The sequence below is a fragment of the Falco peregrinus genome, chromosome 6, assembly GCF_023634155.1.
Source record: "Falco peregrinus isolate bFalPer1 chromosome 6, bFalPer1.pri, whole genome shotgun sequence".
Classification (NCBI taxonomy): Eukaryota; Metazoa; Chordata; class Aves; order Falconiformes; family Falconidae; genus Falco; species Falco peregrinus.
This window is the reverse complement of record NC_073726.1, coordinates 60,481,000-60,504,987: the sequence shown is the minus strand read 5'-3', so window position 1 is coordinate 60,504,987 and position 23,988 is coordinate 60,481,000. Positions and strand designations below refer to the sequence as shown.

Sequence of the window (23,988 nt, the reverse complement as noted above, 5' to 3'; positions counted from 1 at the left end):
GGGAGCGGAGCGGAGCGCAGCCAGGCGGGGCAGCCTCCCCCGGCGGGGAGACGTGCCCCTTCGCGCCAGGGCAGCGACACGCGTGCCTCCGCCCGAGCACTTCAACTCCGGATGTGATGGCGATTAAAATCCAGGCGACGAACCCGCCGCCCAGCCCTGCCGGACCCGGGCCCCCTCCCCCGCGCTGCTGGAAGGGAGACACTCACCGATTGTTTCTCTCCCTCCTCTGCCCCGCGCCTCTAAAAGCGGCAGCGACCCGGCGAGGCACTTACCTCCCCCGGGGGGCTCCCGGGACGGGCGCTCAGCGCCCGCCTTTCCGCGCGGGCAAGCGGTCCTTCCCGCTCCTCCGCTCCCGGCGGGCAGCTCCAGCTCGGTCCCCGTAGCCCGGCGCTCCGGAGGTGTCAGCCGGCAGGTCCCAGCCGGGGCGGCACCGGCGACTCCACTCTCCGGGGGACGAAGAGCTGCTTACGGTGAGAGGAAGAGGGCGGCGGGGAGGTCCCCGCTCTTCCCGGGATGCGCCGCCAAGGTGGCTGCCGCCTCCTCCTCCGCCCAGCTCTTTCCTCGGGGTCTGCCCGCTCCGGGCTTCGCGCTGTCCTGAGGTGCAGCCCGGCCCCGTCCGGCCGTCCCGCTCGCCTTCCCCCGCCCCTCTCCCCGGCGGCGAGCCGCGCGGCGCACAGGCCCCGCCGGCGGCCAGCAGGACCCGGGGGCGGCGGGGGATTCCGGCCCGGCCTCCTGTCCGCCTCCCTCTCCCCGGGGCCTGGTGCACACTCTCCGCGGGGAGAGGAGGCCCTGCCCCGGCCTGGCGGGCGGCAAGCAGCCCCGGGAAGGTCACCGGCACCGCGGAGCCGAGCACAGAGAGGCTCCCTCCGGCACGGCCGCCGCTACCGCTGCCGGCCTGGCCTCAGCGGCCGCTGGGTGCCGCGCTCCTCCTGAGCTCGCTCTGTACCGGTGCCCGGCGGCCGCCTCCGAGCCTGAGTGCCAGGCTGCCCCCTTCCCCTTCCTTCCTTGCTTCCTTCCTTCCTTGCCTCCCGCCCCTTCCCCGCTGCCAGCCTTCCCCCGCCGGGTCCCTCCGGCGCCCGGTGCCAGGCTGCCCCCTGCGGGTCTCGGGGCCGAGGCTGCCCGGCGCTGCGCCCAGCGGGCCGAAGCGGAGGCGGGCGCCAGGGCGGCCGCCGCTGCCGTTCCGCGGGTGCCGGGAGCGAGGTGCCCGCCACCTCTCTGCCCCGGGCTCAGCGGCAGCTGCAGTGACTGTGTGTCTGTGTCATGTCTGTGCATGGGCGGGCGGAGGCGCGGGCCGAGGCGGAGCCAAGCCCGCTGACACGCCGCCCAGCGACAGGCGCCGAGCGCCCAACCAGCAGCGGCCGTCACCGCGGCCCGCCCGCCCGCGCAGCGCGGCGCCCCGGGCCGCTACACCTGGGCCCGGGCGGAGGGGGCAGCGAGCCCGTCCGGCGGGAGCGGGCTGTGCCGGGAGGGCCGGCTCTGCGGTCGGCGGCCGCCCCCCCGCTCCACGGCGGTCCCGAGCGCCGCACCTGAGGCGCCGTCCCGCGCTGTGGTAAGTGAGGGGGCGGGAGGGGCCGGGCCCGCCTGAGGCGGGGGTGCCCGTCGGGGTGCGAGGAGCCCGCAGCCCTCGGACGTGGGCGCTCGGCGGTGGGAGACCCAACTTTGTGCCACCGGTGACGCGTCAGAAATGGGCACCGGCCGCAGCTTTTCCAGCCTAAACGAACGACTCGGTGATTCTCTTAAATGCAGCGGAGCGTGTCCCTCTGTTGTTTCCCTGCGTGCTGGTAGCTGCTGAAAGTGCAGTAATAAATGCGCTTTTTTCTTTTTCCTTTTTTTTTTTTTCCCCGTGGGCACAGAACGAACATGAACGCTTTTTTTTTTGTTTGTTTGTTTGTTTTTTTATTCATCGTCTTCTTTCGCTTCATTAGCAGTGTAAAATGGATCGTTGCGATACATTGGCACCCTGAGAGGACCGCGTGATAAATGGCGTGTGTGGGTGGAGGGGGCGCCCCGGGCCCGGGGGGAGTGCGGGGAGGGCAGGAATTAGAGGGGAGCAAATGCTCGTCCAGTCCCACTCCAAGCGGCATTGATCCGTTCTTGGGATGGGAGAGGGAGGAAGGCATACACGTGCTTCGAGTAACAATGTAAATAATCAGAAGTAGAAATAACAGGAGTGGTAATCAGCACTTCATGCTTCTTCTTCCAAAACTATAGGGGAGTAGTTCAAGAGAAAAATGTTGTTCTGTAAAAGGTACCACAGATGCTAATATCTCTTTTTACACCAATTGCTTAAATGCTGTAACTTACTCAGAAGCTGCTTTGTTGGTTGTGGGCAGAAATTACGTTTTGCAGGATGCTATACCAAAATATTGTGAACTCTGGAACAGATTGTTCATGGCAAGGTAGTATTTGCCAGGCTCGGTGAAGGCAGTGGTCCTTCGAGCTTAGTGCTCTGCTGCCAGCCGCGCCCACTTGCTGATGCTTCAGTCAAAAGGGTTATCAGGTGAACTGAAGGAAATCGTGAAGTTGAACATGCCAGTGATAGCTGCATTACTAACTGCAAATTTGAACATATTATGACAACCAGGAAAGCATTTTTTTTTTTTTTGGGGGGGGGGGGGGGGGGGGAAGACCCTCTGCATATCTGTGAAAAAATTTAATTCTATTATGAATGATTTTCTGGGGAAGCTACAGTAACATGAAGATCGGTCTCTATTGTGCTAGTTATTTTCATGAGCAAATCGAAGTCGGAAATGAGCTATACTGAAGTGACTTAGTATATTCATTCTGAGTGAAGCTAAAGGATCAGCCTTCATGTAATAATGTTTTCTTGCACTTGTTGAAGGATTGTAACTGCTTTGGTGACAGTCAGAATGAATGAACTGCTGGGGATGTATGGAGGAGGAAAAAAGATTGTGTATACAGCTTCATTATTAATAAAACCAGATTGTCTACTGCCTGTTACTGGAATTATCAGCAGTTCCACATTTTTTAGTCTCATGCTATGTCTTAAAAACTAGTAAACTGTCTGATCCTACAAAATATTGAACTATTTCTGCAGGTTCCTAATGTTCTTATCTGCTGTTAGAGCACTGACAAAAATTTTTAGGTTTTAAAAGCAGCATGGGTTATTGGGATTATCTAATATACCACTGTACATGACAAATGATGAAACTTCATACTGATACAAAATGTCTTACTTAAAATTGCTCTGCATCTATCAGGTTGGTGACCTACTCACAAAATGGACAACAGTTGTCCAAACCCAGAGCAGCATTTGTCAGAGGCTTTAGCCAAGGATGATTACCAACTAGGTTACAAAAACTAACAGGGACAGGAGGAATGACAACCTATGAACATAGTTTTTCAGAAACTGTGTTTTTAAGCAAGTAATCTTTTCATATTCATCATGAAATAGCTCCATCAGTCTTTGTCCTTGGAAAAAAGTGGCAATTGCTTTGGACATAGGCTAAACAAACAATGCAGAAGGATCCTTATGCCAAAGACAGGTAGAAGAAATTACATGCAAATATTTGCACTTCAGGTTTCATTCAGCCAGAAGGAAGACTTCTCCAGAAGCCACACGGGTTCTGGAGTGAGATGTTTATTTACACTTTAAAAAAGCCCTAAAAATCAAAACCTATAGTAATGCCAAGTATACAGTTTAAAAAATGTAGATACAGTTATATAAAGTTGAAAACCTCAAAGCTTTAACAGTCCTATTACTAAAAAAAATGTAAACCAGACCTGTTTTTTTATTAGGAATATGTCAGTTTTGAGGTAGTGTTACATGATCAAGTTGTACTGATGTAATATTATCATACAAGTATTTGGTCTTGTTTTTTCCTTATTGGAACAAGAGATAAAGGTGTAAGAGCACACAGCTTCAAACAGGTTATGTACATTCACAACACCAGAAGATCAGTAAGTAAAATAGGATTGTCTGTTTAGAAGACCCCCAAGCACAGATTATCTGGGTTTTGATGAAAAGAACAAAATTATTTCCAACATAAACATTCTACAAGTAAGGGAGATACAAGGCCCACAACTATTCAGACTTATAGAAGTGCATGAAGTTAATCTCCCATTTAACACCAGTGAAGTCCTTTTTACATTCTTACAGTTGCTTCATTGTTCTGACTGAATTCAACCACTATGAGGTCTTTTGAGGAAAAAGACAGTGCTTTGTTCAGGAGATGACTGAAAAGTGCTTTACTACTGTAATAGAGCATTATGTGCCAGCTGCAAAAGAAGCTAAAACATTATTGAATTCCAGGAAGGTGTTCTGTCCCCATTCCTCCACATGCACTCCTGTGCTTAATCACCATTTTAAATAGTAGTGAGGCTGATGCTTCTGTGTCACACCCAACACATGGGATATACATGAGCAAAGCTGAATTCTCCATGACCTGCTTTTGTGTGGAGTTGATGAAATAGCTACTTTTCATAAAATCAACCATTCAAGGTGTTCTCATGGGGAACAGAAATTCAAATCTAATTTAGCCGGCTGGCTGGATTGTGTTAACTGATCCACTTCAACACAGAAAGTTGTGAGTCTTTGTTTATAAATTGCCACTCTTAACTTCTAGATGCTAGATTGCACAACTGTTATCAGAGCTTGAAGAGCAAGACCAAAAGTCTGGAGCAAGTCCTAACCCTTGAGATTCTTGTTATCATCTGCCACTGTAGTACATGCAGGACTACTGCAGAACAGGCTGCCTAACAGCATTTGTAGTAGGAAAAGGCTTTCAGAAAAGAAGTGAGTGAAATTTAATGTGCTCCAGAAAAATAAGTTCCCAGTTCTTGAGTGTAAAATGGAAGCTCTGTTACATATGCTGTCCACAATGGGCGGTAAATTAAAATGTAATGGCAATTTTCCTGTGCATGTAACAGAAAAAAGAAAAATCAACAAAACCCAAGAAAGTCAGAGGACAATCCAGATATTAGGAACTGGGGAAAAAATAAAGACTGAATGCCTTTAAATAACTAGAAAGCATTTTGAAAGCCCAAAACTTTCAGAATGCAAAGGAAATTGAGTTGTTAAAACATAAATTATTTCTCTTTTATACCGAAATAGATTTCAGACAATAAACTGATTCTTCTGCATTAACTTATTTTGATTTTCATTTAGGTTTCTCCCAGAATTCAGTCGTACTTCTAGACACAAAAAGGTAAACATCCATACTACAGTATTAATATTATGCCCTATATCAAAGAAAACTTGAAGGGTATTTTCATTTATTTTTTTTACTTTATATCTCTTGACAGAACTTTTTGTGGATTTTTTTCATTGCTGCCAATAATTACTTTCCATTTGTTATGACTCAGTCATTTAGAGAATAGTTGGGGGTTTTTTTGTTGGTTGGTTGGTTGGTCAGTCTTTTTTAAGGAATAGTGCTTTTAAAACCATAAAAACTAGTGAAGATATGCAGAATAAATATGGTGCAACTTTAACTTTGTCAAGCTAATCTGATTGCAGGTTGATAGTACTTCTTTAAGTTTGGACCTGCCATGGTTAAGTCAATCCTGTATTTCTATTTATAGTAATAGTTGATTACTGTTTTGCTAATATCACATGTATAACTCAGAAAAGACTTTGTTTCGTACACCACATGAAGTCAATGCCAATGTTTCCAGAGCTCTCAGTATGGCAATCCTAAAAAAGAAACAAGTGCTGTGTTTGAAGTTTCTTTTTTTTTTTTTAAAAAGGAGTCTTCACACCTATGCTGTTTGCAGTGAAATTATGGATAATGTACAGTAGTATATCTATTCTGTATTAACATGTATCAATCTCTTTACAGAATCTTCTGGCAAAGAAAAGCAACATTGGACAAACTTTTAAGTAATTTTAAACCTTACTATCTATGAAGGTGAAATTGACCCAGGTATTTTTAAGACCAAATGAAGGTATGTTGAAGTCAGTGAGGCAACTGCACTTATTTCCTTTATGTCCCAATCTGTATTCTGGAAAAATGTATGTACACATATGTACATATACACACACACTTTTATGAAGCTCTTTTTTTTAGTAATTGTTTCTATTTGACTGCTTCACCTCACTCCCAAAGAAACAGTGGATATAGTGTCTCTCTCTTGTTACTCTGTTTCTTTTGTTACAATTCTCCATTTGCTGCCATGCAGCATGAGCACTAAATAAGACTGTGAAAAGCCTTAAATGAATTATAGACCTGTATAATTAATATCTGCTATGCTTTCTAGAAGTATTAAAGCACAAGATGTTATCGCTTCTCTTAGCCTTACACATTTAAATTTTAATTCATCTAAGGACAACTTTCACTGGTGAAAAAGAGGATACACTACCTGGTCAAAACAAGACCTTTTCTTTCCAATTAGAAGCACCTGTCTTATACAGGGAAGTTTAATTGTTTTCAGAATAGCTTCATTAACTTCTGAAAGTGTTACCAATACAGGCCTCCCTGGAGCCAGGATGCTAATTAGAAGGAAAACTGGCCTTACAGTAGTTGAAGAATTGTGTCTTCTTTAAGAGAGTGGGAAGGCTCATTCAGTAATTGACAGCGTTGCTGCCAGAAAGTAGGAATAACTGCCAGTTATGTGAACTGGGAGAATACCTGTGACAAATGAGTTATTTCCACAGTCAAATAGCCTCATCAGACAACCAACAATAGTAAGCCTAACAATGATGAAGTAAACACTGTTAAGATGTCCATCAAATCCCATGTGATCCAGGCAATGTCCTTTATGGCCAGCATCATCTGTCACCTCCGATGTCCCTAACTCTGAGGGTTAGGCATGTTTGGAAGGTGCCACGTGAAAGCTTGGATTGCTTCCTTAGGCAGCCAGAGTGTCAGTAGTAACCCGTCTGGCTTTCATCACATTTTTGCTGATTTTATATTAAAGCTGTTGTTAAGTCTGACCAAGAAAATATATACAGGACTAAGAGTAAATATGAAATGTAAACAAAAACAGAGAGATGAATCATAAAAACATAGATCCTTTTACAAGTTCACAGTATCAAGACTTGTTAATATAATTTTAAGTTTTGTATCAATGGTCAGGCCTTTAGAATCTGTATTTAAAAATACCTGAATTAAAAAATAGGCACTGTGGGGAAGGAAAGTACCCCAAACTTACTTGTAAGAATCACTACCTGATGAGTGAGTAGGAATATTTTTGGTCAAAAATAAATTACTGTAATCATCAGTCAGATCCTTGAACTTCCATATTTTTTCCCAATGAGGTCTGTTCTTTTAAGCATATCCTAAAGGATTTCTCCAGAAAGCAGAAATGCATTATAGCTGCTACTGTCCAATGAAGGGAGGGTAAAATAAAATCCAGATCCCATCTAATGACTCAGGCTTATTTGCTTTTTGGTCATCACAACAATAAGACTGCCCAATATGAATATTTTCTGGCAGTTTAAAAATTTTGACAGAAGAAAGTCCACTTTCGTGTCCTTGTCAGACAAAAGCACAATGGAAATATATGTACATGCTTCTCAATGTAAACAGGGACCACAGTGTGAACAGCCAAGCATGTAAACACGAACTCATTTAGTGACCACAAATGGTTGTGTATCTCAGAAGCATACTGTGAGTAAACTAAATTGTGCCTTTGCCAGGGCTGAGATGTGACTGTGAGCTGCACCCAGAAATCTGGCCAAGACTGTCAATGCTAAAGAAAGTTTCTGTGTTCTTGCTGGCATTTGAGAAGTTGTGAGCTATGATCTGGACTTGCTATGTTGGCAAAAGAGTAGGAAAGGTCACCCTATCTCAGCTGTGAAACTGTCAGTAACAAAAAGATAATCTTCCTCGGTCTGTCTCAACGGCAGTTACAGGCAAGTTGATGCTAAGGTCAAGCAACAAGGCAAGACCAATACTAGTGCCAATGAACCTGTCAACATGAAACACCTCTTTTTCAGAGAAGTACTTTAACGCTTCAATATTCTGTGATTTAGACTATCTTGACCCAGTAGCGGTTTTTTCCATTGATTCTTAGGTGAAACTAAAGCTGTCAGACATACTAGAGGCCAAGCAGACAAGGCCGTACCCAGAAAAAGGACAGTCCTTCAAGTCTGAAGGTGACACTGAAGTAATCCAGCAACAAATACAAAAAACCTCAACCAATACAATAGATTCTTTACATTCTGTGTGGGTACTTGCATTTCTGAGCTTGGCAGCCACGCCATTGCTGGCATGGCTACTTATTCTAAAATTGCAGTCTGTATCAGATTGTGTAACTGAGGAAAGGAATAAGCTTTTGCTATCATGAATGACATCAGAATTCAGTTCCTGCAGCACCTAAAGGAAATGACCAGACCAAGCACAGTTTCCAATGAAATCAGCATGCGTGTAAGTCAGGTAAAAGAATTTCATCTATGGAGAGGGAAAAATATTTTAAACATCACTTGTCCAACCAACATAAAAGATCTCAGTGCTGGAATCCGAAATTATACTGACATGGTGCCCTTTGCCCGTGCTGACAATATTTTCAAGTGTGCTGTCTTACTGTTTTCTATGCCAGCTTGATATTACAGTAGTTCCAATGAGAGGGAAAAGCTGTAGAGATTTTTCCAGTACCAGGCTTGATGCCAATGGTTATTTGAAACTTTTTCCCACCTTCTTCTACTCAGCATAACCAATCAGAAAATAGATGCAGCCAACCAAGTGATCAGCAGCAGGAGGTACTGTATTTCCTTACCTTCTCCCAGACCAAGGTGAAAAAGATACCACTTCTTGAGAATGGGCTTCATGCCAAATAGTGGTAGCTTTGCTATGGCAATTAATAGGCTGTAATATAGGAGTTGTACCCTGTCTTTATCAGTTAGCTCATTGAAAGGGAGGACTAACTGCAAGTCGTCTTTCTGCAGCATAATCTATGATAAGTTTGAGAGGTAGGCCACATATTACTGGGTCATCAGCAATTGGAGCCTCAAAATCCTCTCAGAATTCTCCTGGGGAACAATGCTACCAATGTGTAAGCATTAAAAAAAAAAAAAAAAAAAAAAAAAAAAGGATTTTACTTATGTAAGCCTTTAAAAATTCATATATGCTTAGTAGAGAATTGATAAAAGGGAAGAGCTGCAGCCTTAGAGAATGTACACCCATAAAGTGAGCTCAGACCTCTTCTTCTTCCTTGACTAGTCTAACACAGCAACTGAGAAAGCTCACTCTCCTTTGAATTGTTACCAAGCTTTGCGTCTGCTGATCCCTGACAGCAGTTGTGGGTTTTTTTAAATTTTCTTCTTCTTCTTTTCTATCCACCACTGCAGGAGCAAAACTGAGTTTTTTCTAAGCTGGTTACCTCTCTACTCAAGCCCAAGTAGCGATGGATACTGTGAAATTAACAATGGTGAGTTTATTTCTTCCACAGGAGACAGAAAGAGAACAAAAGAGGTTTGATAGGGGGTTGGAATACAAGGTGGATACCCAGATTGTCTGTATGAAGAAATCAGAGGTTGCTAAGAGAGATGAGGATACTAAAGAGTGCCCTGAAGTCTGCACCTGACCTTTTTGCACATCAAATAAAATCATTCTGTGATCATGTAACTTGGAATTGTATCATAATCTGAAAAGAAGGGGTATCAGATTCTGTTTGCATGAGAATTTAGTTGTCATTTCCTAACTTTGTGTACTTGAATTTGCAACCACAGTGATGTTCTGTTAATGTAGTTTTTGTGTGTAAGGCTGGATATTACAGAAGAAGAATGGAGAAGATGAAGTCTTAATGAATTTTTTGTTGTTTCAAGCTCGTACTGATTGCACTGCTCACAAGTGCCTATATGAACAGGAAGCTTTTTTCCCTGGTTTCTTTCTAGTGATGACATTTATAGAAAAACCTAATAGGCACAAATAGTGTCAGACACCTAGATGTCTTTTATGCCTTTGAAGGTCTCAGAATGTTATGACACCCCAAACCATTTATATCTAGATTCTGCCATCAGATTTAGGGGTTGCTCCCTGACATAATACTCCTAACAGGTATTCTTGCTTCTGAGCATTTTTGAAGAAACTGGGACTAATGAATTACGGTTTTTTGAAGAATATTTTGACAGCATCAGTATAACATGGCATGAACAGGAAGAAAATCCTATCCACCAGTATACATACGGTAAAAACTTGGATGCAAGTGACACCTGCATGACAAATTGGGTGCTAGAAGACACAGTTATCATTGCTTGATTTCTATCTGTGTGCCCCATTATCTCAGTAGATCAATTGTTTTATATACTAGTAATCAGGTACACACAGTGATTCTTTCGTTAATCTCTCTCGCTACTGTTGAGCAGATTTAAACTCAGAAGAACAAAAGTTGTGGCCTGCCCTTCCTGCAGTAACTTGCAGCAGAATGTCCACGTAACTAACTTCAGGTGACAAAATGTCAAATCCAGCAGAGGCACAAGCAGAGCATACTGTCTTAAGACATTAGAAAGCTGATTTGAAAGAGGAATTACCCCAGCTGAATTAAAATTATGTTCCAATCAGTTTTCTAGACCAGTGTTCCTTCTGCTAGGAAAGGAGGTAGCTTTTTAGAAAACACTAATTTTCACTTTCCTCTGCTGCAAAGAATAGCCTCAGAAGAAGGACATACTTGAAGCCAATTGTCACAAAATGTTTGGGGTTGGCCAGAGAGCTTGCGACTTCACAAATATGCCTCAGATATGCAGTGCAATGGAATTTCAGCATAGTGTACATCTCTAATATGCTTAACATGCTACTTTAAAGGCATTCTTTGAACAAAATTTCAGTACACCAAGTCTCCAGCCTGTCCACATGGTAGTTGTGCCATTCTGCACCAAGTCCAGTGAGAAAGTGACACTTTCTACCCTAGAATCTTAACATTGGGCTGATTAACATCCCTTAAATGACAGGATTACACAAAAAGGTCAGTAGCCCCACAACTCTGAGCTTGCCAATTTTGATGCAAACATATAGATACCTTTTCTTTTTTGATACCTTCTTCCCCCCTTACTTTTGTAAACAAAAGTTTAAAATCCAAAAAGGAATGTTTGCAGACCCTAGGGCATCAGCCTTTCTCTGGAGACTGAAGATGGTTATCTCAAAACAATGTGTCAGTTTCTTAGCTGGCTGCTAAATCGAGGAATCTGAAAGCAATATGCATGCTTCCATTAGGTGTGTGTAATTTCACCAGGGACAGAAAGATATGGATGAAGTGGGAAGAGTAAATACAGGAGGATGAGTAGTTAATAGAACTTACTAAGAAATACAATACTAAAAATATCCTGTCCCCACCAGTTTAAATTCACACCTACTCCTCTCACGAAAAGAGAAAAAAGAAGTTTCCGTCTTCAGTTTTCAAAATTTCATCTGTCTTCTTGGTACTAAGCACCAAATCTTCAGCTGGCAGATGTCATCAGACAGTGCTGAAACTTTACCATATTTCTGAAGGATCCATTCTTCAACACCAGGTTGCCAACTTGACTGTCAAAATCCCAAATGACTCTCAGTGCTACTTGAGGGCAAACAATCGCCGCAGTTGCCTGGGGACCTTGCACAATGTTGTCAGCCTGACAAAGCTAAGCTGGGCAGAAGAGCAAACCCTTCTGCAGATGGGTAGAGTGTGTGCTTCATTCCTTAGCCTCTTCCTGTAGCTACTACGGATGTTAACAGCTCTGCCTGCAGTACTGCTGCTCAAACTTATTGCTTTCCTGAGACCTGGACATTAGTTCCTGATGAACCACATCAGCAGTACACTGGGTCTTTAAACCTGTCAAAGCAAACCACACACCACACTGCAGTGTGGACTGGGAGGGTGCAGTGAGTAAAGAGGAAGGAACCAAAGAGTCGCATCAGGCACTTATAAAGTTTAGGTGAAATGAACACAGCAGTACAGCAGGCTGGAATGCAACTGGAGGAAATGCGGGCACAAATGTCTTTTTGACTAGTTAATGAGAAAAATTACATAGCTTCTAATTGGCATGCATGTTACAAACTACGCCCCAAACAAATGGAAATTAGATAGGTTTCTGAACATGCTGTGTAACGTGAGTCCAAATGAACAGGACTCAGAGGGAGAGGAAATTACAAGTGAATTTTAGCAGTCACTGCAAATTATCTCAAGTAGGTTCTTTTTATTTACATGGTTTTGTGATGTCAAGCTGCAGGAGCTCAGAAATTTTCCAGAGCTACTTGCAAGTGCTATGACTTAGTGGAGGTCTGAGGCAATTTGGGGCAAGACTGAAGATCCCATCTCTAGCCTCAGTGAATTACCAAAGATTATGGCTGCTGAGACCACAACTCTGAAAAAGCTATACAGACATGCAAAATACTGCATGTTGCCAGTTTTCCTGGAGAAATCAAGGCAACTTTCGTAGGAATATGTAAGCCTTTTCAGCAGACTAGCCCCAGGTGTGGACCAGGTAAACTGTGGTTCAGCAGGCTGCTTTGTCTATGCCAGGCCTGTAGAAAACCAGGCTGACTGCTGTGACTGCAGCTGTCACCACCCGGAGAACAGGCAGGATGCCTGGTGAGATGTCCACTGCTGGGTTTCAGAGGCCTCTCCAGCAGTGCTGTGTCCAAAAACATGGCACCCACCCTCTCAGAGTTGCTGGAGGTGGACACTGTCCGCATGGTCTATAACCTGCCTCCCTCCAGTTCCTTTCCCACAGGAATAGCAGCCCCATCCATGGTCCCTCTGCTTTGAGACAGAAACATCACATTTTGCATATGTTGTAAGAAGGGTTGAGATGGCTGTGCTTTGCAGGACGGGGGCTTACATGTATACCAGAAATGCCCTCTGATTTAATTATAAAAATCGGTGTGTCCTGTTCACCTCTTCTGTAGGTTTTATCAAACAAGCAAACAAAAAAGGCAGCTTCTGAAGAGATTTGGAATGGTGGAATGTGACCCAATCTGGGACAAAACGCAAACAGAAGGCGAGTGAAAATAAAATGTGCATGAACCATTTGTCATTATTAGAGACTGTTGGGTAGGTTTGCTACATATACTTGTACACTTAAATGCTTTTTAAAAAAAAAAAATTCTAGAAAAAGCTTGCTACATTTTTCTCTATCAAGAAATACTACCTAAAGGTATTACTCTTAGTAGTTCTGGGTAAGAGAGAAGTAATTTCATACAGTGCTATTCACATTCCATACAACTAAACTCACCACCTTTCTAAAAGCAACAGTCAAAACAACCCTCCCTCCCAGGCAGAGACATCCATAAATTCTTTGAAACCTTATCTCGTGTTCACATACACACAAAATAAGGGTCTGATTGTGTTCTGAACTGTGAGACTTGGTGAATGAGTGATGCAGAATCCCCTCCTAGAATTGCAGGGTCTCCACTAAAAATGCTTGTATGTCTCATCAAGTACTGAATCTCTCCACTAATTTTGGCAGGAATTTGCTCTGTTCCCCTACACTTACCAGTCCCTTTATTTGAAAAAAAAATTAAATAATCTGACTTAATTATCACGTAAATTGTTTCAGAGAGAACCAAAAGATGCAGGAGTAAAGAAGAACTAGTTAGGTGTAATCTACTGCTGGTGTTATGAAAACATTGCTTTGGGAAATAAGTAGTAATCTGTATGTGATACAGAACTAGTTTTTGTTTGACACGTGTTCTCTTCAAAGGAGAAAAAAGAAATCAACCTAACCTGCACTTCTGCAGTTAAAAGAACCTCTTTTCTAAAATTGTGATCTATTCAGTTCATGTTTTCAGATTCACTTGATTTATTAAAGCAGTAATTCATGGGTGCAATTGGAAACATCTGGGCAATGGGAGGGAATAAAAGGTAGCCAGAATAAGGAACAGGAGTGCAGACAAAGCACTGAAGCACTTTGCTGCTTATTTCTTGGTTTTGGGGTTTGTTTCCCCCTTTATGGCTTGTGTTGCTGGGATTTACAGTCTAAAAGCTTTAACTCATTGTTAGTGCTGGTTCTCATCTGGGAATATATACCTTTAAATGCTCATATATTCAGTATGCACTAAAAATCAGCAACCTTTTTGTACACTGCTATTCTATAAAAAGTGTAGGGAATGCCCATAAGAGTATCTTTTCCTTTAGCAAAAAGACACAGCCTGATTAGAACATTACATGATCTTAATACGCTTTTGGTATCCTTGGTATCTAAGGACTTGACTCCTAAGATGATGGTGGTAATGGCATGCTGGAAAGCATGAGATTGCCAGTCTGATGACTTTTTCATGGGTTGTCTAGAACTGATGGGTAATGCTAGACAAGAAGGCACACATGGAGGGAAAGGACTGCTGCCAACAGTAAAAGAGTCACTGTTGCTCCTTCCTCTATAGCTATGACAAGAAGCCAATGTTCCAGCCATAAGTAGGCAGAGGTTGGTGGGGGATTAGGAACACTGACAGATAACTGGCCTCCAGAGGAGGTTTGGAGTGTCTAAGCAAGAAGATGGTCTTTGAAGACAAGTCCCCAAAAGTGAGTATATAAAAATAAGCATTAACGCATGGGGGGGGGGGTGGGGGGGTGGAAATGGGAGTGGGGGTTGAGAAGGGTAAGGCAGGGAGATGAAATTGCAGCATGGTGAAAGAAAAGGTGGAGGTGGACAATGGAGCCAGGGACCTATGCAAAAATAAATGCAAAGGATGAAGGAAAAAGCGACTACTCTTTCAGAAAACTGAAGGAAGTAATTAAATTGATATTTGGGAGAAAATTGTAGAGAAGAACCTGGGAAGACTAAAAATACCTCAATCACAGCCCACAGGATTTCCCCATGCACTGGCTAACTCAACAAATCTCATCCAATTTGTGGAACATTCAAAATACCTTTAGTCACTTTTGTAATCTCCTCCCTGGAAATAGAGTACACATTCTATACTACTAAAGATGTGTCTCACAAGTGGAAGTAGTGATTAATTTGACAAGTAATTAACTATTGACCCCAACTGTCTCATCAGTAACCAACTTGAATAGAGAGACCAGTGAATGTGATGACAGGCAGTGGAACATTAATGAGTAAAATAATGATAATCCTATAGAGGTTAAATAGAAATGACAAAACAGCTATGTTGGCTCTTGCCCACTCTGAGCTTGTGCACTAAAGAGGGTAGTCAGTTAGTTGCCAAATGTTACACACCAAAGCAAAAGTTAAGACAAAAAGGCTGAGCCTATCCCTGATCTGATCTCTTATAAAAAAGAGCGTTTTGTGAATATCCACTCTGAGTATAAATGACGTGAGAATTTAAGCAAGAATTGATATATTTGATTTATAAGTACAGTGTAGAGAACAATCCCTAATCTTTCAAGAATTCTTTGCATCTTTTCAAGGACTCCTGCTCCTTTTTGCTACCCAGTATGGATCATGCTGAAAGTAAATTCCTCTACTGAATGTCAGCATCTCCAATAATGCATTAGCATCTTATCCAAGCAGATTGTTCCAAGAGATTTTAAAATGGTTGGTACATTTTATATGCAGCAAAAGTCTCTAGAGGTGTCTGTTTATCTTTGTCTGCTGTTAATTTGGCAAGGACTGAAGCACTAGGCTTCATCACAGACTAAAACTGTGTCAAGACAGGATGAACTTATGATGAACATGAACCACTGAGACTAATAATATGTAATCGTGGCAAATGTTTCTCCCACATGGGCACTCACAATTCTTCACACCACAGACACTGAGAATATTTGCAGCTGCTTTTGTCCCTCCCTGTAAACTGATGAAGCCCCCACCAAAATGCAAATGAAAATGCTGCCTTTGTCATAGCACCAAGGTCTCATCCTTTCTGCTTCCAGCTTTATTAACAGAAAGATTGTTCGGAAAAAAACCCAACCACGTCAACAACCAAAACACCGAAGCAAAGGAACTCAGAGCAAGAACTTAGGCTTAGCTGTTGCTGGAGCTTTCCTTCTCTGAGAACTTTCTCCCAAATATTCAAAATCTAACAGTCCGCATCTGCCTCCAGCAGGCAGCAGGAGACTCTGGCAGGTTCCAGTCTCCTATGAGTCTGGGGCAACAAGAGGTTCCTGCTCATTTGTCAAGTCCAATTTGAAGTTCAGCTGAAGACTTTTGTGTTATGAGGGTTTCACAGCCCCTTTCTGCAGAATGCAATGCAGATGAAACATTTTAATTAGCAAAAGGATATTGGAGAATTTGCAATGCAAAATTAGACCTGATGATAAAATTGCAGAGGGAGCATTTTTAAGAGAAAGAGAAATAAATGTCACGTTGGGCTTAGAGTCCTCAGAGACAGAAAGTAAGAAGTGGAACTGTGACTTCAAGGGTCTTTGGAAAATGGCAACTTAATCCTTGAAGAATGCAGCAACAAACCAGCTGGTAGGGAGGGGTGATGCCAGATGCTGCAACGTCTGCATTGAGGTAGGAGAGGAGCAGATGAAGTAAAGGAAATGTTGTTCCAGAATAATAGACAGCTAGAGGAATATTACTTCAGGAAATAAAAGTATATGAAAAAAAAAATACAGTGGTCCAGCATACTGGAAACTGAAGGTTAATGCAGAGCTCTATTGTCTCCTAAAGACAGAGACAATTTAATCTTAATGAGAATTTTATTATTGTTGCCCATCTCTGTGACACAGGAGGTTCATGTCTCTGGGATCTCAGAGACCAAGTTACAGCCAGCCAGCCATTGCCCCAGAGAGTGACAGAGGAGAAAGTCTTGTAGTGCTGGTGACAGGATTTCCATGGAGGATGCAGAGGGGAAAGAAAAAATAAAAAAAGATGCTTTGAAGATGCTGTACACAATCATTTAAGTTTCAAGCTGGAACTGATGTAAATCTCACACTGAGAATGAAGGATGACAGAGTTGCTGTGGGACCAGCAGCCAGCAATGGACCACCTCATGAAGACAGTTTTTCACTTACACATTAACTTCACCATATGTAGTTTTCAGTCCTGTTGATGATGCATCCTTATGTTTCTAGCAGCTGCCTATGCACAGTATGTATTATGGTAGAGGAATAATGAATCAGAGAATGCTTTCTCATGAGACCAAGCTAAGCAAGATGCCTGTCTGGTGGTAGCCAGCTTCTTTACTAATGAAAAATTCAAACCATTACACTTCCTTCATTCTAGGACTGGCTCCAACACTCAGCCTCTGCCCTACAGAAGAGCTGACAGTTAGACCAATTTTAAAGCATTCAAATCTCCTAGGCTGGACTGCATCTTTCCCAAAAGAAGCAGAACTGAGCTTAAAAACCAAAACAATATACCCTAAACCCACTAGTTTTGTCACTAGACAGGTACCTAATAAAGGAGTGTTTTAAACCACTTTTCCCTGACATCCCTTTCACCTGTGACTCTTGACTTCAAAATCAGCTCACAGGAGCGCTATAATCACAGAAGCAACAATATCAAGCCCTGACCCCCCTTTCTGGCAAACGCAGCCGGAGGGACAGCTGAGAACATGCTTTGTTGGGGTAGAAGCAGCAATACAGAAAGCATTCATTTCCTTAGCAACTAGGACAACCTCTTCTTTAATTAGCACATCATGATCTGAACTTTGCTAATAAAACCTGCCCACACTGCATGCTAACCATGGGTTAGGTAATCTTGCGCTTGCCAACATACAGCAGCCTACCACGCTTCTGCATCCTGACATTCTCCACGCTAGCACTCTGTTCTCAGGTCCCACATCTGCAGGCATGCTGTGGGTGGTGGTAATGAATGATGCATCCTTGCCGTTTCTCACTCTGGACTCATGATCCCGTATCCCATCACACATTTCTCAGGGTTGGCAAGCACAGGGTGCTGTGGAGCAGCTTCTGTGTGTGTTCTCTTGGGATTTGGGAGGTTACTGTCTGTGCCAAAGGAATTCGTTTCCTGGAATTATCTTAGCAGGTACAGTAGAAGAATAAGAGAGCTACCTCACTGCCCAAGCAGCCCCCCTTGGTCTGTCCTCCCTGATTACTACTCTGTGCCACCCTCTTCTGGGGCTTCTTCCCCAGCAGCGTCACTGAGGACTAATAGACTTGGGTAGGAAATCACTAAGATGCAGTGGCACCAACAATTACAGGATACACTCTTCTAGAAGATACATCATATGGGTTTGTAGTGCAATTGTGCTCTGTTTCTGCCCCAATATTAAAAGGAGGGGGGGGGATAATTAAATAAAAACCTGATCAAGAAAAACTAAGTATCTGGATAAGGACAAGTTTTGAGAAAAAATAAAAATTAAGGTTTACAAAACCATTGTCATAGCTCAAACTACAGCTCGTACCGAGCCATTGAAATTTCTATCAGCATAGCAATAGCAGTGCCAAGTTTAGAGCAGACAGTAAAACTGGCCTGAGATACCACGTGCTGAAGTATTTATTCTGGGCTGAGTTCTGCCCTGCCATGGGTGTTAAAGAGGTAGAGTCCAAAGCTAGCATAGGTATGCCTGTGTGAAATCCTGCCACTCATGCTCTGAGACAACAGGTCTCACTAAGTGGGAGAAATCGTCCATTCATAAGAGAATAAAACTAAATATTTTTTTCCTAAATGCATTATTTAACTAAAATAAGATTTTAGGCAGCAAACTTTTCCCTTTCCTGTTTTAATGAATTAACCCAGGAATTAGGGAAAGAGCACAAGATCATATGCTGTGCTTAGAGAGCCTGCTCAGCAGAACAGTGGATGAGGCTGTGACTACTTGTGCGATCACCTTCGGTAAGTGTCATACATACGTCAAAGTATGTGTCAGGAGGTTTCTTAATGACAAGATTTACATGTTACAAATGTCGAAGGAGATTGTTTCACAACAAAGCAGAGATGACTTCTTTAGATATTCGGTTTGGGTTGTGGTTTTGGGTGTGGGTTGTTTTGGTTTTTTTTTAATGCATGTTGAATAACATGAACTGAAAGAGAAAGCTGCTGCTAACCTACAAGAAGAGAGATTCCTATTCAAGATACCAGATACTCCTTGTAAATGTACTCTCTGAAAACCAAGAAACTGCACCTCAAGATCAGTAAATTCTCTGAGTACACGTGCATACCTTACAATATCTGCATACATACAATATCGAGCCTATGTTCTCAAAATGTGTTTAATACTTGCAATACTAGCAACAAGGTGCTTTTCTTCTGTGCTTGAAAATGTCAGATGTCTGACAGATCATTGCCCCAACAGAATCAGAGATTCAGAGGAGTGATGTGCTGTGATCAAAGACACATGCCGTGCTTCTGAAGAGGACTTCAGGAAATGCAACTTCAGCTGGTATAAAGAACTGTCACCTCTTTGCTCTGGTTATGTGTATCCCTAAATTAGCCATTAGATAATTCTGCCATTTCACTGAACTTCGGCACATTCTGCGCTGAAGGTATTTGTTCTGCCTTGTCCAGGAGGAAAGGCTTTAATGGTAGTTATGGAAATAGAAGAGAGAATAAAGCTCCCATCCAAATCTTAAGTTTTGTGTATTTTCTTGTCTGACTGTAAAAGTGATATTCCCAAAGGTGTGGAGTCTGGGATATTTTAAAAGTGCTGATGAGCATCATCCTATTGGTAGCTTAATTAAACACTAGATTTACCCATTACGAGAGACAGTTTGTTCCACTACAAAATCCTTTCCTAGTGTATGGAGGCATAAAAAGGAAGTGTAATATTAACTGCATAAACTATTTCTATAAATATAAATATTTCTATAAATAGAAATAGTGATGTCAACTTCCTCTTGTAAAGTGTTTTGAGATCTACTTGTGAAAAGCGCAGTAGGGGCAGGTAATTTCATTATTACTCTGAAAGTCTGTTGCTCCTCTCTGCACTGGCAGGTGCCTCTCTCAACCAATTAAGATAGAGGATTAAAAGGGTGCTATCAATTTAGAATATTTTTCCTTTAGCTGTAATAGTAATAACACCTTGGAAAGCACACAATAAAATTGCTTTCCAAATGAAATCTGACATTCTTGAGCACTACCATTTATTTTCATGCACTGATCCCTCCACCTGTGGAGAGACCTTGCTGACGGTTCCTGCTGCGCTACTGCCCCAGGATACTGATGATGATACTACATGAAACATCCCCTTGGAAGCCAGCAAGTCTCTTATTGCATCTGTAAGCATCTCTGGCAAGCGGAGCTGCCTCTTTTCTTCCTGTGCAATGGAAGCATGGGGGTACCTCTCTTGCTTATTCCATCCTTTGTTTCATAACAGGACTTAGCCATCAACAGAACACGCTTCCCCAGGTTTCTTTCACATCCTGAATGTGACAGTCACCTCCAGTTGAGCGTCTGTGGAAAGTCTCGCACTCCAGGGCGCTGGCAGGATTAACACACACACAGAAGTTGGGATACTTGGTATATAATGAGAGTCCTGGCTGCTGTGATGTAGAGCTTTGGAGATCTCTTGTAACCTTTTATGGGATTTTAGAATGATGTTGTTGACTAAGACATGGGAATGTGGGGTCCTGTCAATTAAAATCTGGAATTTCTGCATTATTTTGCCTTCCAGTATTTTTGCCTCTGGAACAGGAGGGCCTTCCCACGTGGTGATGACTGGTGGGAGAGAGAGTAGAAGAAAGGCAGCAGATATTTGCTGTGAAGTTTTGCTTCCCACTATTTCTGTTGTGGAGAGAGAGCCAGGAGAGTGTTTTCAGAGCTCTCCTTATTCTCCAAGTCTATCTTGTCCTTTCAGAAGAATCTTAAAGCTGTTAGCACCCCAGGCCTGAGGAATTTTGGGTCACTAATGCCCAGGTTAGGGTGCTCGAGGAGAGTCAGGAGATAATTTCATATGTTTGTTTGCCAGAGGACACATCTTTGAGAGGAAAAAAAGCCCAAAACAAGTAAGTGTTTTGGTTTATAAATATTTTTTAAACTGTTAACTCAGGCATGTGAGCTCCTGTCAGCAATTTGCTTTTGCACATAAATATTGAATGGGCTAAACCTGGTAACTTACTGAGTTTCCTGAACAGTGTGCAGATTATATGTGTGTTAAAGCTCTCTCTCACTGGGAGTTTACACAGGTTTTCCTTTAGCTCGAACAGTTGGAGCCTGACTTGCTGGAGAAAGAGTGCTGTGCATTCAATTCTGTTTTGCCATTATCATAAAATGCTCTGTAGTGACAATGTATAAAGTGAAAAACGGGTGAGCAATGCTAAAAAAACCACCATACCGGTGCTATAATTTGTTGACTTGTTTAAAACTCATCCCTGAAACGGATTCCTTTGAGTGATTGACTAACTGTACAATGGCCACAACTCTTGCCAGAAGCCTCTTGTTTGCTGAAGTGTTAGCTGAAGTCCCCAAAACCTTGTTTTACATTCATCCACAGCACAGCGTGAGCAGGAGCCCCTCTGTCTCCCATAGCCAGGACACACACGTTTGGCCAGTCAAGGGGGCTGTCAGGGTCAGCATTCTTAATTGCTTTATAACTGGATTCTGTGTTGGGCCACTTTGTGTGCATTTATCAGCAAAGTCCAGGCCAAGACCTGTCAAACAAAGCTTTCCCAAAAGTGCCACAGCCCTTTCCACACTCCTTCAAACTTTGGAGGACCAACATTTTTCTTCATGGCATTTGTGGACAAGGGTAACATTTACTTCAGATGAAATGTATTTCTGTAAGACTGACGGAGGGCCCCTATGGTCTTGCTTGCCTGTGGGAGCAGGGCAAATGGAAATGCTAAGGGCAAGTCTCTCTCAGACCTGCAGTCTTGTTTCTTTTTGATCGAGTGTGTGTTTCTTTTTTGTTCTTGCCTTAAGCAATTAATTGAATTCCTGCAGCAGAGGAAGGCTTGTTGACTTACGGAGTACACACACAATGGAAAGGTTACTTCAGTCAGCGGGGGGAAAAAAGGGGGGAAAAAAAAAAAGAAAGAGAAAATGCTGCCCAAATCATATGTGCACATCTAGAAAAGGAAGATCTTCTACTCATAAACAGGAGTGTCAAACAAGAGCTCCTTCAAGGCACCACCAGCAGTCCTTCTAGATGACTTACTGGTTTTAGCAGTAACATGAGCACACTTCAGAACCCCATTCCTAGATCAGAACCCCATTTTGTCAGCAATTGTACAAATAATCCCACACTGCCCCCTAGTAGGAGATCTTACAGCTCTTCAGGAGAGTACACAGAGCAATTACCAGGCCAAAAAAAATGTTTCTAGTTTACAAAGAAGATCACACAATAAGTATATTCTTTGACTGGACACAGAATAAGAAATTATTGAACTCTCACTAAAGTTGGTTGGTTTTTTTTTTAAATTTATGGAGAAGTTCTTCCCTCGTATTGCTGGTATCTCCAAAAGTGCTTGTGAAAATGCAGCGTGAGAATGAAAGGTTGATCTTAAATTCTCGATGTGAATATACACTGTCCTTTTGGTTCTGGGAGAGGTCAAGTGGGAAGAGTCACAGAGAAAGTACACATCTCTAGTAATTACTTCTGTGAATGAGAAAGAATGTAATAAAAGCAGGCCATTAATGGACTTCAGTAGTGTTCACAGTCAAAGTACATGAGCCTTGTATCAGCCAGAGGTTGGGAGGGCTAAAGCAATTTCACCAGCTGTGTGATCTTTCTATCACTGGATTAAGAGGTTGATGGGTGGGAGCTTGATTCTGAGAAAACAGCCTCTCTTGTAGAGTCTTCATGTGTGCAAGCATACACAAATGTTTGATGTCCCTCCAAGAGCAAGGACAGTGAAGGTCATTAGTATGAATGCTTTGATTGAGTACCTTAGGACACGACAAAGCAGCAACCACACCCTGGATGAAATCTCTTCAGTGTTTCTGAAAGGTGCAGAGGAGCTGTGGGAGGTTAGCTGAAAGAAAAAATAAAATGAAGGGGTTTAGTTAGTTCTTAAAATAAGGTTAAAATATTTCATACCAACCTGACTTGCTATTCTTTGAGACAGCCAGCCACAGTACTAGTTTTTAAATTCCAGCAAGAAATTCAAAGGTGTCTGAAGATACCTCAAGCCATAATGAAATACTCATGGCCTGGACACAACTTTGTGCACAAGCCCGTGTGTATAATTAGCGCATGCAAAATCACCTGTATTTAATGGTATCTGAGTATTCCAAGGCAAATTCAGTATCTTGCTCACAAAATTCCTTCTTTTCAGAGACTGCACACCCATTGCTTTCCACATAATAGAGGTAATTTATTCCCCTGTTGCATCACTTTGAAAATGTGGCTGTTTCTGGAATGCTATGAAGCCAAATGGTTTAGATATCTGGCCAAGACTAAGTTCGTGAAGTTGGAGCAAGTAAGAGTTCAAGTCACTGCCAGTTCCCCAAATAGCTGTACTGTGCAAGTCCACCTAGTACTTTCTCTGTGCAGGGCAACACTCTTTATTTGCCCTTGACCTTTTAGTTGTATATCATTTTGCTAGTGCTTTGTTAACATGCTAGAGGAAATTTGACACACTTCATCTGTGATTTTGCACCAGGTCGCGAAGCAGCCCTTTACTCAAAATCAGCCTGTGGCTGCACAGAGGTAAGCGAAGTTTGCAGTCTTTGTATTGAACAGAGCTGTTGCTTGAAATCTCCACCCACAGATATAGTGAAAACTTGACTGGACAAGGCTTTTAGAAACTTGACATAAATCTGAACTCTGTTTAAAGCAAGAGGGTTGGATCAGATGACCAGCTGAGATCCTTTCCAATCTGAACTGTTCTGTGATTTTTCCCAGGTCAGGCATGACAATGAGCATGATGCAAAGTGGAATTAAAAGCAGACGGCCTAATTCATCAGAGCTTTGTTGGGCCAGGCCACCAAAGAATGTCACCTCATCAAACAAATGTTTGATGACAAGTGGGGTGTTATGGAGTGGGGACACAATCCTCTGTGAATGGTGATCTCAGTCTTGGGCAAGCAGCTGTCACCCACATTCAGCCAGGCAAAAGCATCTCCTTCCTGTAGATTTCAAAGCGTCCTCAGCCCCACCTCAGGTGCTGAAAGGAGTAGTAGTTCCCTGCTCATGATGGTCCCTAAGTGTACACAAGAAAGGCTTGCCCTTGTGAAAGAAGTCTTTTGACTGTAGGGCTTGTCTTACTTTCCAAAACCAGTATCACTGTCCCACCAAACTGCCAATGTAAGTGAGTTTGGGACTGCTGTCAGAAAAGCCACCAGCAGCAAGACTCTTTCCCTATTCT

The 23,988-nt window shown here is 42.8% G+C and overlaps 2 protein-coding genes across 3 annotated transcripts in view; one reads left to right on the top strand and one right to left on the bottom strand.

The window, feature by feature from the left end:
* The window catches only part of LARGE1 (LARGE xylosyl- and glucuronyltransferase 1), a 286,245-nt gene extending 285,835 nt beyond the window's left edge, over positions 1 to 410 (bottom strand). For both annotated transcript variants that reach the window (XR_003557481.2, XM_027796799.2), the window contains exon 1: positions 273 to 410. The gene's annotated coding sequence lies outside the window, so the exon portion shown is untranslated. The remainder of the gene's footprint in view (positions 1 to 272) is intronic.
* LOC114014103 (basic proline-rich protein-like) overlaps positions 1 to 19,314 on the top strand; it is a 30,156-nt gene extending 10,842 nt beyond the window's left edge. The window contains exons 2-7 of the mRNA XM_055808640.1: positions 384 to 1,549; positions 5,129 to 5,168; positions 5,799 to 5,904; positions 9,248 to 9,327; positions 12,780 to 14,391; positions 19,038 to 19,314. Of these exons, the coding sequence (XP_055664615.1) occupies positions 384 to 1,549; positions 5,129 to 5,168; positions 5,799 to 5,843 (1,251 nt within the window). The 3' untranslated portion in view covers positions 5,844 to 5,904; positions 9,248 to 9,327; positions 12,780 to 14,391; positions 19,038 to 19,314. The remainder of the gene's footprint in view (positions 1 to 383; positions 1,550 to 5,128; positions 5,169 to 5,798; positions 5,905 to 9,247; positions 9,328 to 12,779; positions 14,392 to 19,037) is intronic.
* Positions 19,315 to 23,988: the final 4,674 nt, after the last annotated feature.